The 15,412-nt window shown below is 48.9% G+C and overlaps 2 protein-coding genes across 3 annotated transcripts in view; one reads left to right on the forward strand and one right to left on the reverse strand.

Moving 5' to 3' along the window:
* Window positions 1-734: 734 nt before the first annotated feature.
* Window positions 735-13,124, forward strand: ANKRD40 (ankyrin repeat domain 40). 2 transcript variants are annotated; one of them, XM_035026844.1, is made up of 5 exons: window positions 735-905; window positions 6,598-6,746; window positions 7,370-7,852; window positions 9,649-9,830; window positions 10,644-13,124. In XM_035026844.1, the coding sequence occupies exons 1-5, from the start codon at window positions 772-774 to the stop codon at window positions 10,788-10,790; spliced, it is 1,095 nt and encodes a 364-aa protein (XP_034882735.1). In that variant the 5' UTR covers window positions 735-771; the 3' UTR covers window positions 10,791-13,124. The 2 variants fall into 2 exon arrangements, with proteins under 2 accessions (XP_034882735.1, XP_034882736.1); XM_035026845.1 differs by having other exon boundaries at window positions 752-905; window positions 9,649-9,821.
* Window positions 13,125-14,390: 1,266 nt separating this feature from the next.
* Window positions 14,391-15,412, reverse strand: part of ABCC3 (ATP binding cassette subfamily C member 3) — a 44,264-nt gene continuing 43,242 nt past the window's right edge. The window contains exon 31 of the mRNA XM_035026843.1: window positions 14,391-15,198. Within this exon, the coding sequence (XP_034882734.1) occupies window positions 15,090-15,198 (109 nt within the window). The 3' untranslated portion in view covers window positions 14,391-15,089. The remainder of the gene's footprint in view (window positions 15,199-15,412) is intronic.

Here is a 15,412-nt window from a genome sequence, read left to right on the forward strand (position 1 = left end):
TCTCCCTCTCCCGCTCCCCTCTCTTGTGCTCTCTCTCTCTCTCAAATAAATAAATAAAATCTTAAAAAAAAAAATATTAAAATGAGATGTAAAACAACAGCGATTGAAATCAATATGCGAACCGGATGGTCCCAAGCACTGTCAAGAGAAGACACAACAGTGCAATCTGCCCGTGCAATTATGGGCATATAATCGTAGGATCGTTTTCAGCCCGTTCCCCCCATCCTGCTGGGCAAGCGTTGGCTCAGATAAGGCAAAAGAGCGGAACAGACTTGGGGGGGGGGTGAAGAAACACCAATTATTTTTGATGCCTGGTAAACAGCCTGCGCCAGAGGATCAGGCTTTTCTGGCTCTCAGCGATGCTTCCTTCTCTTTCCATGTGTCTGTCCTCCTCCCCTGAAGCGGCCGGGCGGGGAGGTCTAAAAATAGTCCATGAATCACGGCGGATCACGTCGTGCGGCAGTTACATAAACAGCCAGCCGGGCGCCCGGGCGAGGGTAGGAACGGAAAATATCTGGGTCAGGGTTGTCACTCCGAATAGGGTCCCCCGGAGTCGGCCCGCGGGAGGCGCGGCCGGGGCGGGGGCGGGGGCCTGCGGCCGGGCGCAGCCGGGGAGCGGCGGGCGGCGGCGGGCGGGAGCAGCAGCCCCGGGCCGGGCGCGAGCAGGGCGGGCGAGCCGCGCGCCTTCCCCATGGCGGGGAGCGGGCCGCGGCGGCGGCGGCGCTGACGGGCCCGGGGCAGGGCGGGCGGGGGCCTGGGCCCGAGGGCAAGATGAGCGCTCTCCTAGAGCAGAAGGAGCAGCAGGAGAGGCTGCGGGAGGCCGCGGCCTTGGGGGACATTCGGGAGGTGCAGAAACTGGTGGAGAGCGGGGTGGATGTGAACTCCCAAAATGAGGTCAACGGCTGGTAAGTGCGGAGCGGGGGAGGCCTAGGTCAGAGCAGCCGGCCGGGGCCCGGGGCGCGGGGCGGGCGCCCGCGACCGAGGCCCGGCGCTGCCCGCGGACGCCCGCCGGGGCGTGGCCCGGCGCCGGGGCCTCGGAGGCCGGGCGCTCGCCAGGCCAGTCCGGCCCCCCCTCCCTGCGCCGTGCAGTCGGGAGCGCGGCCTGCCCGGATCCCCGCCCACGTGGTCCTCCCGGGGCAGCGCCCACCCGAGCCCTGGCCCCCCTCCCGCCCCGCGAGCCCCGCACCCCCCCCCCCTGGCTCGCTGGGGCCGGAGCCCTGGCGGCTACGAATTGATCACGCAAGCCCGTATGGAGCTCACCCCAGTTCGAGTGTTGAATTATTTTGCCCTAGGAGCTTCTGGAGAACACACCTGTGCAGAGCAAAAAGCATAAGCAACCGAGCAAATACGAATCTTATAAATTAGCAATTTCCCAAGACCGGGGGGAAAAAAAATCACTTGCATCACTATTCTCTCTGTGGTCTCACTGCCCCAGTGACTTGCTGCTGCCTACGGCTGCCTGTTGAGGGAAGACTCACTCGTTTATCCCATGAGTGTTTTTGCTATATTTTTCATTACAATCTTAAATACAGAATTTGAATCAAGACTCTAGATGCCTGCCTGCAGACTGAGCCCTTCCCAATTAAATAGGGAGTCTCATTTTAGCATTTGCTGGTCAAATCTTTAGTGTCAAGTTCCCGAATGTGGTGTTATTCTGTCCTCTTCACACTTAAATTTTTATTTGATCCAAGGAATGCTTAACCCGCCTGTTTTGCTAGCTTAGACTTAAAGTGAGCTTGGAAAGATTTTATTTATTTTTTTAATTTTTTTAAAGATTTTGTTTATTTGACAGAGAGAGATACAGCGAGAGAGGGAACACAAGCAGGGGGAGTGGGAGAGGGAGAAGCAGGCTTCCCGCCGAGCCGGGGGCCCGATGTGGGGCTGGATCCCAGGACCCTGGGATCATGACCTGAGTCGAAGGCAGACGCTTAACGACTGAGCCACCCAGGCACCCGGAAAGATTTTATTTTTTAAAATGGAATCATACATTTTGGAACTGAGAGGGACATTGGAGATGGATGGGTCCAACCACAGAGACTAACCCTAGGTCACACAGCTATTAATATGATAGCTGGGACCACAACCCCAATGGTTTTCTGACCCCCTCACGAAGTTAATCTACCTCCTAAAGAAAACAGCCTGGATAGCTGTCCAGAAGGCCAGGAAACAGTAGCTACTGCCTTTCTGTTTTGTTTTTCCTTTATAAGTGTTTGCAAACAAGCTTCCTGTTCTGTGTGTACTTGCTCTGAGCGTTGCTCTGTGGTTCACAAACTGTGACTCACTGTTTTGGCAGTGGGAGGCAGTGTTGTGTAGAAGAAGGAGCCTGGTCTTTCCCGCAGGTTCTTCCCCCTTCCTGCTTTAGCTAATACCACCTTGCCTGAGTCACTTCATTTTCCAGTTGTTTGAAAAGAGTGTTGTGACCACTGAAGGATATGAAGCATAGTATGAATCGCTAACATTTACCGAGTTCGTGACATAAACAAGGCTCTAAGAGCTTTGCCTCATTATCTCATTCACAACTACTCCAGAACATCGATGTTCCTCTCTCCGTTTTACAGATGAGGAAACTGAGGCCCAGCAAGATTAAGTAATTTCCCCCAAGGTCATAGAATTTACTAGAAAGGAAGCCAGCATCTGACTCCAGACCCTACTTTCCTAACTACGATGCCTGCCCCAAAGTAGGCTCGGTCTATAGTAGTTGAATCTGAAGCAACCTGAAGAGGGTGCTCATCAGTCAGGGAGGCTGTCTATTAGGCACCTCATGTTGGAGGTTCAAGGTTGCATTCCTGATCTCCCCCATCCCCCAGGCCTGCTCCTCTGAGTCCTACTCAGCTTGGCGTCTGAGGTGCTCAGGCCAGAACTCTTGGTGCCCTCCTTGCCTCCTGTCTTTCCCTCATATTCCACATCCCGCCAGTCGGCTAATTCTGCTGGCTTTACCTACAGCTGTGGTCAGAATCAGACCACTTCTCACTAGCTTTACCTCTACACCTCTGGTACCCAGCCACCATCATCCTGTTGCCCGGATTCTTGCTGCAGCCCCCCAACTCGTCTCCTTGGTTCCACCCTTAATACCCTGCAGTCTTTTCTCGGCGCAGCAGCCAAAGGGATCCTGACGTAAAACGTAAGTCGTAAGTCGGATCGTTTCACTCTGCTCAGAACACTAATGGCCACCATCCCACTCTGAGTAAAAGCCTGTGGTCGTAGAGTTTCTACTTCCTGTCTGCACTGTCCTCTCTCCTTACCTCTATGCCTCATCTCTGGATTTGCCCCCTTGCTCCCCTCATTCTGCTCCCCTGGCCTGCTGGCTTTTCCTGAAACACCAGGCATGGCCCTGATGCAAGGCCTTTGTGTTTTTTCTTCCCTCTAAGTCTACTCCAGAACATTGATGTTCCTCTCTCCATTTTACAGATGAGGAAACTGAGGCCAGCAAGATTAAGTAATTTGTGCTTTTGCTCCCTCACCTCCTTCAGGTATTAGCGTAGATGCCACCTCGGTGAGCCTCCCCTCGGCCCTCGATTTAAAATGGCACCTTGCTCCTCCCCTGCCTCTGGCACTCCCTAGTCCCTTCCCTTGTTTTATCATCCCTGTAGCGCTTCACTACCACCTAGGGTACTGTTTGGCTCATTTATTTGCTGACTGCCTCTATTTCCTCTTCTGGAAAATGGGGGGAATGTTGATAACAGCACTTAACTCATGGGTTGTTCAGAGATCAAATGAGTTAATATATGTGAAGCCTTTAGAACAGTGTCCCCCCAAATCGGAGGGGTAGACGAACCATGAGAGACGGACTCTGAAAAGCAAACAGGGTTCTGGAGGGGAGGGGGGTGGGAGGATGGGTTAGCCTGGTGGTGGGTATTGAGGAGGGCACATTCTGCATGGAGCACTGGGTGTTATGCACAAACAATGAATCATGGAACACTTCATCTAAAACTAATGATGTAATGTATGGGGATTAACATAAGAAAAAAAAAAAAAGAACAGTGTCCCCCCATGTAAAAAGCATTGTCTGTGTTAACTATTGTTTTCTTCTTATTAAGCAGTGTGTTGGGTAATGGATATAAATGTTACCCTCAAAAAACATAGTCTCTAGCATAGAAGAGCAGAAAGATTACTGCTTCCAATTTGTAGTTGCTCAAGAACCACAGTTTCAGCACTCTTGAATGATGGCCAGTGCTTCTGGTCTGAAATTCCTCCCCGGACTAACCAGATATTCTGACTGCAAATTTAAAGCCTAAAGAGTTGAAGTTCAGAGATAGAGTTCCCACATCAATTGTAATTCAAGTGTGTGCATACCTCTTGGCTTTAAGGAACAAGTATAATGGCTTGGAAGAAGTTGAAAATACTCCCTGGCTGAGTTATGGCTGTCCAGAGCCACACAGGTCTGGGCTGTAAATGATTATCACTCACGGCACGGGGTTGTGGGGATCATGCCATGTTGACTTAACCCCACTTTATATGGTGATGCTTTAGCTAGTTGGTTTTCCCAGAGTGTCTCAGACCCACTGGCAGTAAATTAGCTTCTTCAGTCTCAAGCTTGTCATGAACAAGTGATTTACTACCAGCAAGTGAGTACTTTATTTGCAAAAGGGAACATATTTTTCTCATCATGCTCCATTCATTTTTGAATGCTCGCTTATCATTGTAATTATTCACTTTTCAAGCCTGTGCTACACACACACACACACACACTCTGAGCTGCAGTTTGCCCACAATCAAGGATGTATTGGATCCTTCCACTCCGAGCAATGTCCACCTTGTTCTTGGTTCATTTGTTCGGTGATTAAGTACCTGTATGTCCAAGCAGACACTTCCTTATCTTTTTTTTTAAAAAGATTTTATTTATTTATTTGAGAGAGAGAGAATGAGAGAGAGAGAACACATGAGAGGGGATAGGGTCAGAGGACGAAGCAGACTCCCTGCCGAGCAGGGAGCCCGATGCGGGACTCGATCCAGGGACTCGATCCAGGGACTCCAGGATCATGACCTGAGCCGAAGGCAGTCGCTTAACCAACTGAGCCACCCGGGCGCCCCAGACACTTCCTTATCTTCATGAGCTTATATTTCAGGAGCCAAGATTGAGCCTCTTCCCTTATTTCTCCCAAATTGACAATCTTTTCTTCATAGAGAATATCTTAAAAGTACCCAGATAATCATCTAATTCTAATGAATAATAGTGCAGGATATCACTCTGAAATATCAGTGGAGTGGCTCCCAGCCAGCCAGCCAAGCTCGCTTTCGGTAAGTCAGAAATATTTAGGAGGCCAGGGCAAATTGATGTCTCCCTTGAACCAAAGGAACTTTCTGGATAGGTACACTTCCTCACTACTGAACATATTGTTCTGTTCCTTACCGTATTGTATTTGGCTATAAGCTCTGAAGATATTTACCTCTGTTAGAGAATTGGTGATTGAGGACATTTCAGAACAGAGAGGAAAAAATATTTTCCTTCTTTAATATTCAGCTTTGGCAACTGGGGATGAATTTAGTAATTCTGAATCCTTTCATTTCTGTTAAGATGGAGTTTTTAACCAGCATGCTCATTATATTTCTATGCAGTGTTAAAATAATAGCCCTTCAGAGTATGCATAATCCTTTCCTTTGTGTACAATGGTAAATAATTAGTTTTACTTAAATGAGTCTAATATGTTAGAAGAGTTTGTTCTTGAAAATTTTGATCGTTGGTGTACATTTTTAAAGTGCCTTAGGGATTAAAGTCTGTGCAGCGCCGTACGTTTAAGCAGATGAGCCTTATGGAGAGAACTAGAGAAGCCAACTTTTTAAAAAATGGAAATTCAAAACCTTGTGTGTGTGTGTGTGTGTGCGCGCGCACGCGTGTGTGTGTGAAGGAAAGAAAAGGAAAAGGAAAAGAGGGAGCAGCTGAGATTTAGCTGGGAATATCTATAGCAATAGTAATTTTAGCAGCAGAGTGAGCTGTAGATGATTATTAGCCTGATAATATTTAATTTTCATGTGTCATTTAGTGCATATGAAGCAAGTTGCCATTGTCCCTAAAAAGGAATGTGACACTATAAAAACATTTTAAAGAGACTGGGACAATCTAATGAGCATTACTGATGGAAGACCACTCAGCAGTACCATTAGAGTTAGCCAGCCAGCCAGCTTCGTGGAAGACATTGAAATGAAAGCCCCTAGAATAAACTGGTTTTTCCCAAGGGCCCAGAATGAAATTGAGAAATAAATTTCAAGCATACTAAACATTTTGATCGCCTGCTTTCTGAAAAGGAAAGTTGAGGTTGCCAGCCTGGCTTCCTGGTTCTAGGTTGAACTCTTTTTTTTTTTTTAAAGATTTTATTTATTTGACAGAGACACACAGAGAGAGGGAACACAAGCAGGGGGAGTGGGAGAGGGAGAAGCAAGCTTCTCACTGAGCAGGGAGCCCAATACGGGGCTCGATCCCAGGACCCCAGGATCATGACCCGAGCCGAAGGCAGATGCTTAACGACTGAGCCACCCAGGTGCCCAATCTAGCTGAACTCTTAATGGGCTTGCATATATTTCTTGATTAGCACGTGGAATTTGAAATCCCAAACCACCTCTCCTCTTTTAACTCACTCTTTTTTCCTTTTCTTGGGACAGGACCTGTTTACACTGGGCATGTAAGCGCAATCATGGTCAGGTGGTCTCTTACTTATTACAATCAGGAGCTGACAAAGAGATTCTTACGACAAAAGGAGAAATGCCAGTGCAATTGACATCAAGGAGAGAAATCAGGAAGATCATGGGAGGTGAGTCTGTGTTTGGGGGCAACCTTTGATTTTGTCAAACTAATTTGAGACTTGTGGTGTTATTGGCCACATTCTTGATGCCAGTCAAACCACAGATCTGTTTTTAAAAGCAAAGGTAATATTACTGTGCCAAGATAGTAATTCCATGTGGTTTCCAGACAAGTCGGCATTATCAGGTTTCATTTTTTAAAATTTATTATTTATTTTTATTATTTTTTTTAAGATTTTATTTATTCATTTGAGACAAAGAGATAGAGAGAGAGAGAGCATGAGTAGGAGAGAGGCAGAGGGAGAGGGAGAAGCAGGCTCCCCGCTGAGCCAGGAGCCAGACATGGGGCTCGATCCCAGGACCCTGGGATCATGACCTGAGCTGAAGGCAGACGCTTAACCACCTGAGCCACCTAGGCGCCCCCAGGTTTTATTTTTTTAATCTGTAAAATTTAAGGTGAAAAAAATGGTGATCATAAACCTAATGGAACGCTCTTTGCTCTTCTGATTGGAAGAGGCAGTAAACACTGAACAAAATATGTCACTTACCAAAGGACACTGGCTTTCACAAGACACTCTCTTCCTGGTGATTTTTAAAGGGCTGTGTAAGTGTTACTCGTTTTCTTCTTTGTAAGTGGAAGAAGATGATGGTGCCGACAGCCTCCCCCAGCTGAAGAAGGAGTCAGAACTGCCCTTTATTCCCAACTATTTGGCCAACCCAGCCTTCCCTTTCATCTACACCCCTGCGGCAGAGGATCCAGGCCAGCTACGGAACGGGGGCCCCTCCACACCTCCAGCATCGCCCCCTGTGGATGGCTCTCCTCCCTTGCTCCCCACAGGGGAGCCTCCTCTGGCCGGGGTCTTTCCACGGGACCACACCTCTTTGGCACTGGTTCAGAACCGGGACGTGTCTGCCCCCTCTGCCATCCTCCGAACACCGGAAAGCACAAAACCGGGTCCTGTCTGTCAGCCGCCAGTGAGTCAGAGCCGCTCACTGCTCTCTTCTGTCCCGGCCAAGCCACCAGTGTCTCTGGAGCCTCAAAATGGGACATATGCAGGACCGACGCCAGCATTCCAGCCGTTCTTCTTCACGGGGGCATTTCCATTTAATATGCAAGGTAAGCCTGCGGTGGGAAGCAGCTGCCACTGCAGGGCAGCCTGTGTCCAGGGGTCAAGTGATGCACTTCCTGGTTGTGGGGGGGTGGAGGGGTGCGATGGGGGGGCGGAGAGAAGTAGGGTGGGCACGTGGGCTTTATGTGTGTATTGAGACTCTAATCACAGACTTACGGAAATTTTGCCAGACTAGTATAAGGAGCTGTCTTTACTCAGATTCACAAATTGTTTACCTTCTGCCCTTTTGAAATAGTTAAGTGTGTATTTTCCAAGAACAAGGATGGTCTCTTACATAACCACAGTCCAGTGATCACGTTTAGGAAATGGAACCTTGCTATAATACCATTCTCTATTCCAGGCCACATTTAGATGTTGTCAATTACCTCCATGGTGCCCTCTGCAGCTCTGTGAGCTCCTTCCCCCCTGCCCCCCTGCCCCCCTGCCCCCTCCGCCCGGGGTCACCCGTTGCGTTTGGTTATCCTATTGTTCGTTTTCCTTTCACCCGGAAGGTTCCTCAGCCTTTCTCTATCATTTTGGACCTCAATACTTTTGAAGAGTTCAGGCCAGGTATTGTGTAGAATGTGATCCCCCATCTTTCTCTACATACTAGTTGCTGTTCTGCTGTAAAGAAGGACCTTCCCTTCTCCTCCATACTTTATATTAGTATTAATTCGTAGATTCTTTCCCTCAGGTTATAATTCATTACTGTCATCATCTTGATGTTCAAATTACACCAGTCCAGAAGGAGCCCCTTCAAGCCAGTTCTCGTGTCACTTGGACATGTCCCATCATTCTTGGAGTGTGTCCTTACTTTCTGGTGCTGCAGGAAGGTCCAGGCTCCCAGTGTAATGTTCCCGGCCCCAGCCCCGGAGGCAGCCGTTTCTCCAAGTTCTGGTTCTTTCTGGCAGAGAGTGGTGGTCAGACACAGGGCTGTGGACGCTGCGTACACTTAAGACTCCAGCTGTGTCATGTCTTCTAGGTCTGCATGGGGGACAGAGCCAGGAAAGAAATATATTTAGGTGCTGATAACCTTGGCCTAGGGGTGCCATGAGGGATTCATATGTAAGGAGCAAAGCAAGAACCCCCAAACCCACGTAGGTGCTTGGCGTGGGCCATCTTGGCAGCCAGGCTCAGAATTTAGGGGCAGACAGCTTAGATCCCAGACCCTTGAATAATAGTGCTTATTTACTCCCAAAGCCCAGATTCCTCCCGTGCTGAGGTATACTGCATTCAGATCACAGTTAGACTGTCTTTTTTTATTAGTAGCTTCTCTTTCTGCTGTCTTACTGTGTTTATTACAAGGAAATTCATCATTCACAGATACCTTTAGATTCATAGATTCACAGTTATGAAGTCCTTTTGGAGTCACTCCTATCCCATACCTTGCCTGTGCCTTCCTTTCATCTCTCTTCCCCTGCCCTGCTGATATGTGGTTTGATACCCAAACCCGCTCATACACCTTTACCTCCTCAGCTCCAGCAGCAGGAGTAAATCGTCCTTCTGCACACTGGATGGTTGTCTCCCCCTGACACACCTCCCTTTTACTTTGTGAACCCCAGTCTTTGATGTAGGGAAGACAGTGCAGGAAAGCGTCAGCAGAGCCAGAAATGGCGCTGAGCTAACCCTGCTGACAGGGCTGGGTTTTCTCAGGGGCGGCAGTGGCGGGGGGTGGGGGGGGTTGTCGTGCAGTCCTTCGGCACAGGGCATGATTATGTAGACCCATCTTCTGGAAAAGATCTTAAATTACATTGGCTGGCGGTGCAGGCCCCATCCATTAATGTTTCTCCCTCTTTATTTCTAGAGCTGGTACTCAAGGTGAGGATTCAGAACCCATCTCTTCGAGAAAATGATTTCATTGAAATTGAACTGGACCGACAGGAGCTCACCTATCAAGAATTGCTCAGAGTGAGTTGCTGTGAGCTGGGTGTGAATCCAGATCAAGTGGAGAAGATCAGAAAGTTACCCAATACTCTGGTAAGAAAGGTAAGAAAGGTCGGTTAAGCATGAGTGGTTGGTGGCTTTTTGCATTTGGAAAATACCCAGCTTCCTCCTTGGCTGTATGAATCATAGTAGGGAACCGAAAAGAGACTAGAAAAGGAGCAAAGGGTGGTTTTCCAGACATTGTCATTGAGCTTTCTTCCCTCTACTGCGTCTACAGGGACATGACATTTTTGAAAGTTGTAGGATACCAGCGAGAATGTTCTGAATTACCATTCACATGTACCTATTTTTGGTTGTTTGTGTAGTGATATGTAAGGATCACTTCAGTGCACTGTCAGATATGGCCTGTGTTAAGAGCCAGGTTAAACGATAGGGCAATTCTATATGGATACGTGTGTGGTCCTCCCAGAATCCATGGCTTCTCAGGGCACCTGGGGAAAATGGATCTGAATGGCCTCTTGCTTCAGGGGGTGCTCATCCTGGAGCAGCAGCTGTTAAGGGCTTCCTTCCGCCTCTTTGCCAACCCAGCTCACGCCCCGGGGGACTGTCCTGCACTGTCACTCTGACAGCCTGCCACCGGGATTTTCCTCCTCCTCTTCTCCTCCTCCTCTTCCCAATCCTCCTCCTCCTCCTCTTCTTCTTCTTCCTCTTCTCCTCCTCCTCCCCTCTTCCTCTTCTTCTTCTTCCTCCTCTTCTTCTCCTCCCCCCCTTCTCCCACTCTCCCCCACTTCCTCCTCCTCCTCCTTCTTTTTCTTCCTCGCTTTAAAATGAGCTGAGATACTGGTATTGACACAACACACCAAACATACAGAGACAAGTGACTCCTCTCAACGTGTTCACCCTATTTTGTTTTAGGACAAAGACGTTGCTCGACTCCAAGACTTCCAGGAGCTGGAACTGGTTCTAATGATAAGTGAGAACAATTTTCTGTTCAGAAATGCTGCATCCACACTGACTGAAAGACCTTGCTACAACAGGAGAGCTTCCAAACTGACTTACTAATGCAGCAGGGACTTTTATTGCTGAGTATTGTGACAGTGCACATCCCCTCTGGGCCAAGGACAAGCCGTGGATCGGAATGCCTTGGGCGCCACTGTGTAGGGTACACTAACATCGTTCTGCCAAGGTAGGAAGCCCCTGACCCCCCCTCCCCAGCAGCGGTGCCACTCTTCCAAGCCTCTTGGTGCACAATAAACCTATTGCTTGAAGCTGTGAACAGCTGAGAAGTGGCCTGGAGAGGCAGAAGCTGGCCGTTCTGAACGCCCTGTTTTGTGCGCCCCGTGTCAGTGAGCTGTCCAAGCAGACGTGGAGAGCGCGGAGCCCGTGTGCAGCCACTCCTGCCGTGCACCTGCAGGGCGGACATGCTCTCTTGGTGTCGCCCGCTCCCGCCCCCCCGCCTCTCCTGAAGCAGGAGCTGGTGACCGAGGAAACTGGGGAAAGCACAGGTACTGGGCAAAAGAGTTTTAGTGTGAATAGTGGCTGTGAGGTTTCACATACCATATTTATAAATGTTACTCAGGTTCAAAGTATTTAAGAATACAGTTACCTAGTTGTAAGTATGCTGTTAACCAAAAGAGCTGCCCCTCCTCCCCCCTTTCTCCTTTGTGAGCGAGCACCCAAGCCTGCTTCTCTGTCTCTAGTCCGCCATTGCCTGGACAGTCATCGCTGCATTAACTCTGTGGCCACTAGAGGGCTCTCTGATGCCTTCCAAAAGAGCAACGCTTTTTTTTTTTTTTTTCTTCCCACCCTTTTAAATCTCCGAAGCGATTCCTGCCTGTCCTCTCCATGTTTAATTGCACCGTCTGAGAAGAGCACAAACATTGCCGGCCTGTGTTCTCCACTTTTATTTCCCACTAGAAATGAAAAGCAATTTTTGAAACCGAATCTGTTGCTATTTTAAAGGTTATTGTGGGAAACTGAGCTAAAGGAGTTAGCATCTTTATTTTTGTATCAAAGATAAAGGTTATTTTGAAATTATTAGGATTTTTACACAACTCTGAAATCTGTTGCTTTTTGTATAAACAAATTGTTTGATCTTAGGGCTCCCCGACTACCACCACCAGTCCACTTAACAAAGCCAGTTGTGAGTTTCCCAGGCTTTGTTCTGGAAGATACCTGATTAAACTCTTGAGCATGGCATACGGATGTTTTTAAAGAGCGCATTCAAGAATTCTTTTCCTTTCCTTCCGTGTCATTAATGTTCAAAGAGCCACTGTCTTGTTGAGACAAACAGCGTAACTTTAGAAATAAGAACGAGCACACTTAGACAAACAGGAGGGCAGGGGTTCGAAGCTGGCTGTTGAAGAGCGTCCCTGCTGTCTTAAGAAGCTTTTCCCCATAGTGCCTATAGTTTCCAAAGAAACTGAACTTCCTAACTGTGTTAATTTTACTGGAACACTGCGATGACTGAGCGAGAACACGCAGAAGCTGTCAGTGGAGGAGAACGTTGTGCTGAGCCCATGGCCTTCTGCTGCTGCGCGGTGCTGAGCTGAGGTTGAGGTGTTTTCAAGGCCAGCTTCGTGGAGTCACTCCGTCCGGTGACTTAACCGTATCCCACCAGTTACAGATGGTGACTTACTCACCCTTGTACAGTGTTTGCATCACTGAGTAAAGGTTACTTATTATCCCTTCTCTGAAGTGCTTGAAAGGAAACCTCCCTTGTGTTTCAACCAATCAGAAGCTAGTTTACCTAGACCTACTAACCTTTTTTCCTTCCCTTTGGGAAAAGTTACAATTTACTGATAACACGAAGGCTAGTTGTATCCCGGAGGAAATAAGTCCAGTATTAATTTTTGTCTAAATCACTGGGGTAAAAACTCTTCTAGCCATCTAGATCAATAGAGACTCAGAGGCAGTGGAGGTCCCTAGCCCGGAGGTGGCCTATGGAGGAGTCGCTCCAGGGCATTCCTCCCCCCCCCCCCCGGCTTAGAGACGGAAGTTAGAGACGGAGGTTGGAGACAGAGACGCGGGCGAGGGAGGGGCTGGGCATCTCAGGGGAGGGCTGAGTCCTCCGTGGGCTTCTCTTCTCCTTTCTCAAGTCTTCTGTAGTCAACTGAGTCCTGCGTCTGGCGGTGGGATGAGCCTGCACAGTTGATGGTAGGTGAGTTTAAAGTCTTAATCTATGCATTCAGAGAAATATTTTTATATGCTTTGTGTAATTTGTAACAAGGACTTTTTTTTTAGCTTTGTTAACTGTGAATTCACCCCTCCTCCACTGCATATTCAAAGCATGTGTTCACACTGTAATGTAAACATTCACTGAAGACTTTTTTCTTTGTGCATTGCCGACTGTTCAGACATAACAAGTATTATTAAAATCAAATATTAATGGACTGAGCCCATCTTCTTTCGTTTTGGCCTCCTAAGCAGCACGGCACTTCTAACCCCAGGGGGTTCAAGCTCCTGGACAGTCCCAGGGACACAATGCTCCGGAGGAAAAATAGCAGGGAGTGTCCCCCTGACCTGAGCCACCTCTCTCCTGCAGCTGCTGTCCATGCCTGTCAGTGGCACCTGGAGACAGATACTTTGTGCAGTGCCTTACCTCCCGGTTCACAGCAGTGAGCTTCATCTCCTTGGAGTCGCTGAGCCAGCTAGATGGAGGTCATCCTCTCTTAACGGCAGCTTTTGATTATCCTATTTACTTTACACAGCTGAGCCTCTCCTTTGGGCTGTCAGCACCTGTCCGGGCCTCAGTGAGCTCAGGAGCAAACTCCCAAGGCAGGAGAGGAAATACAGCCTTACACCGTCAGATCTTTAGCCGAGCACGCTGCTGAGTGAATCTGCGTTCCTGTTAGTTTAGGGCGGCCGGAGCCTCACAAAGCAGACGTCATGCCAAAATGGCCTAATAAATCAGGGAGCACAGTAGAGACCTTTTCTTAGCACCAAGGAGAGGCAGAATAATTTGGGCATTTGTGCCTTCCTACTCGCTTTATCACAAGGGTGGAAGTCTTCTTGCATATACTCATAAACATCCTGGGCAAAAACAGGCTGCCAAAAAAAAATGTGATTAACCTTTAACAAATGGCCCCGCAACACAGGCCGACCGATTCGTAGAGCAGAACCAGATCAAAGGAGCCGTCTCCGCACCTACTGCAGACCATTGAGGGAAGAAAGACACACCATCGCCTCCAACCAGTCCCATCAGACAGAGCAGAAAGGTCAAGGGAGTGAGAGAGTCAGAGGCCAAAAAACTCCGTAAGGTAACAAAGAAGAGAGCCATTCCAAATAGAAGGCCTTATGCCAGATGGACTCTGACCTGTAGAAAATGAACACTCTGTTGGCTTGCTTGGGACCAAATTTAATTTATCCCCTCAAGATGTGCTTACCAGCCCGGGACTGGCGGGGGAGGGGGTGCGGCCCCCGGGCTGCTCTTTGCTCCCACTTACAGCTCTGGCCAGACGGAGGAAGAGGAATGGCTCAGAGGCCTCGCTGGTTATGGGGACCTGTCTGGAACATTCTAAAGGGGCAAGGAAATGAAGCACCATGCCTGTCTCAGCCCCTAGAGGAACAGGCTTAGAGGTCTGAGGGATGACATAAACTTGAAGGTGTTCACGGCAGCCTTCCCAGGAGGCGTCGGGTCAAATTTCAGGGGCTTTACTTCTCTCCTTTTTACAGTATCTGCACAGCAGAGCAGGAACTCCTGGCAATTACCCAGTGAATTTTGGCTGCGAAGACGACATTTCTAGCCAAAAGCTCTCGAGTCTGAAGTTTTCAGATAATTCCAGCCATGTGGATATGTATAAAGCCTACCTCCACCTCTCCCCTTGCCTCCCCCAAAGGTCCTAACCCCCAAACCTTGTGAACAGGCAGAGAAAGGCTATGTCGGGGCATACATATTGTTGACCATGTAGCTTTATTTCGTCAGTGCCCCGTTTTTAATGGATTCAGGCCAGCACCCCAGAGTACAGGACTCCGTTCCTGAGGACGGCCTGACCTGGCAGTCTGCTGTTCCAGGAGGAAAAAGCTTTACTTTAAAAAAAAATACTTCAGAGTAGAAAATATGAAAAATCATAGAGTAGAAAGGTCATTCCATGAGATGATTGAAAACAGCACAGTGTGGAAATAACACTAGGTTGGGAATCAGAGGAGACCCGGGCACCAGTCTGGGCTCTGCCTTAAACCAGCTGTGACCTCAGACACGTCAGTCACCTCTCAGGCCTGCTTCCTCATCTAAAGCAGGGCATAACGCCCAACAAACACCCCCGGTGTCTGCCATCAAGTCCATCCTGCAGACGTACGTGGTATCTTTTTCTTTCCCGATGAAAACCAGGAAGGGCCAGGAGGAAGTCCCAGGAATCTATTCTAGGCGAGTCCGGCGTCTCTGGCCATCCCGTAGAAGATGCCCCTGGCTGCAATGAGGTTGGCCGGAGAATCAAATTCAGCTACCGTCCCTTTATCCAGGACGAGGACCCTAGCCGAAGAGAAGAAGTGGTCAGGCCTCCATCAGCCTCGACCTGGCCTTCGAGTCCACCCCTCCCCTTCCGGGGACCACTCAGGTCCTGCGGTGACATACCAAGCCTCCTGCTTCAGGCGACCCACCCAACCCAGCTGCTAAGCCACACGTGCGTGCGTGCTTACAAGGCTGCCTATTTTAGCCGTTCCCTTTGCTCTCCTGGCAGATGAGG

The sequence above is a fragment of the Mirounga leonina genome, unplaced genomic scaffold (genome assembly GCF_011800145.1).
Source record: "Mirounga leonina isolate KUSES-001 unplaced genomic scaffold, KU_Mleo_1.0 Mir_200, whole genome shotgun sequence".
Taxonomy (NCBI): Eukaryota; Metazoa; Chordata; class Mammalia; order Carnivora; family Phocidae; genus Mirounga; species Mirounga leonina.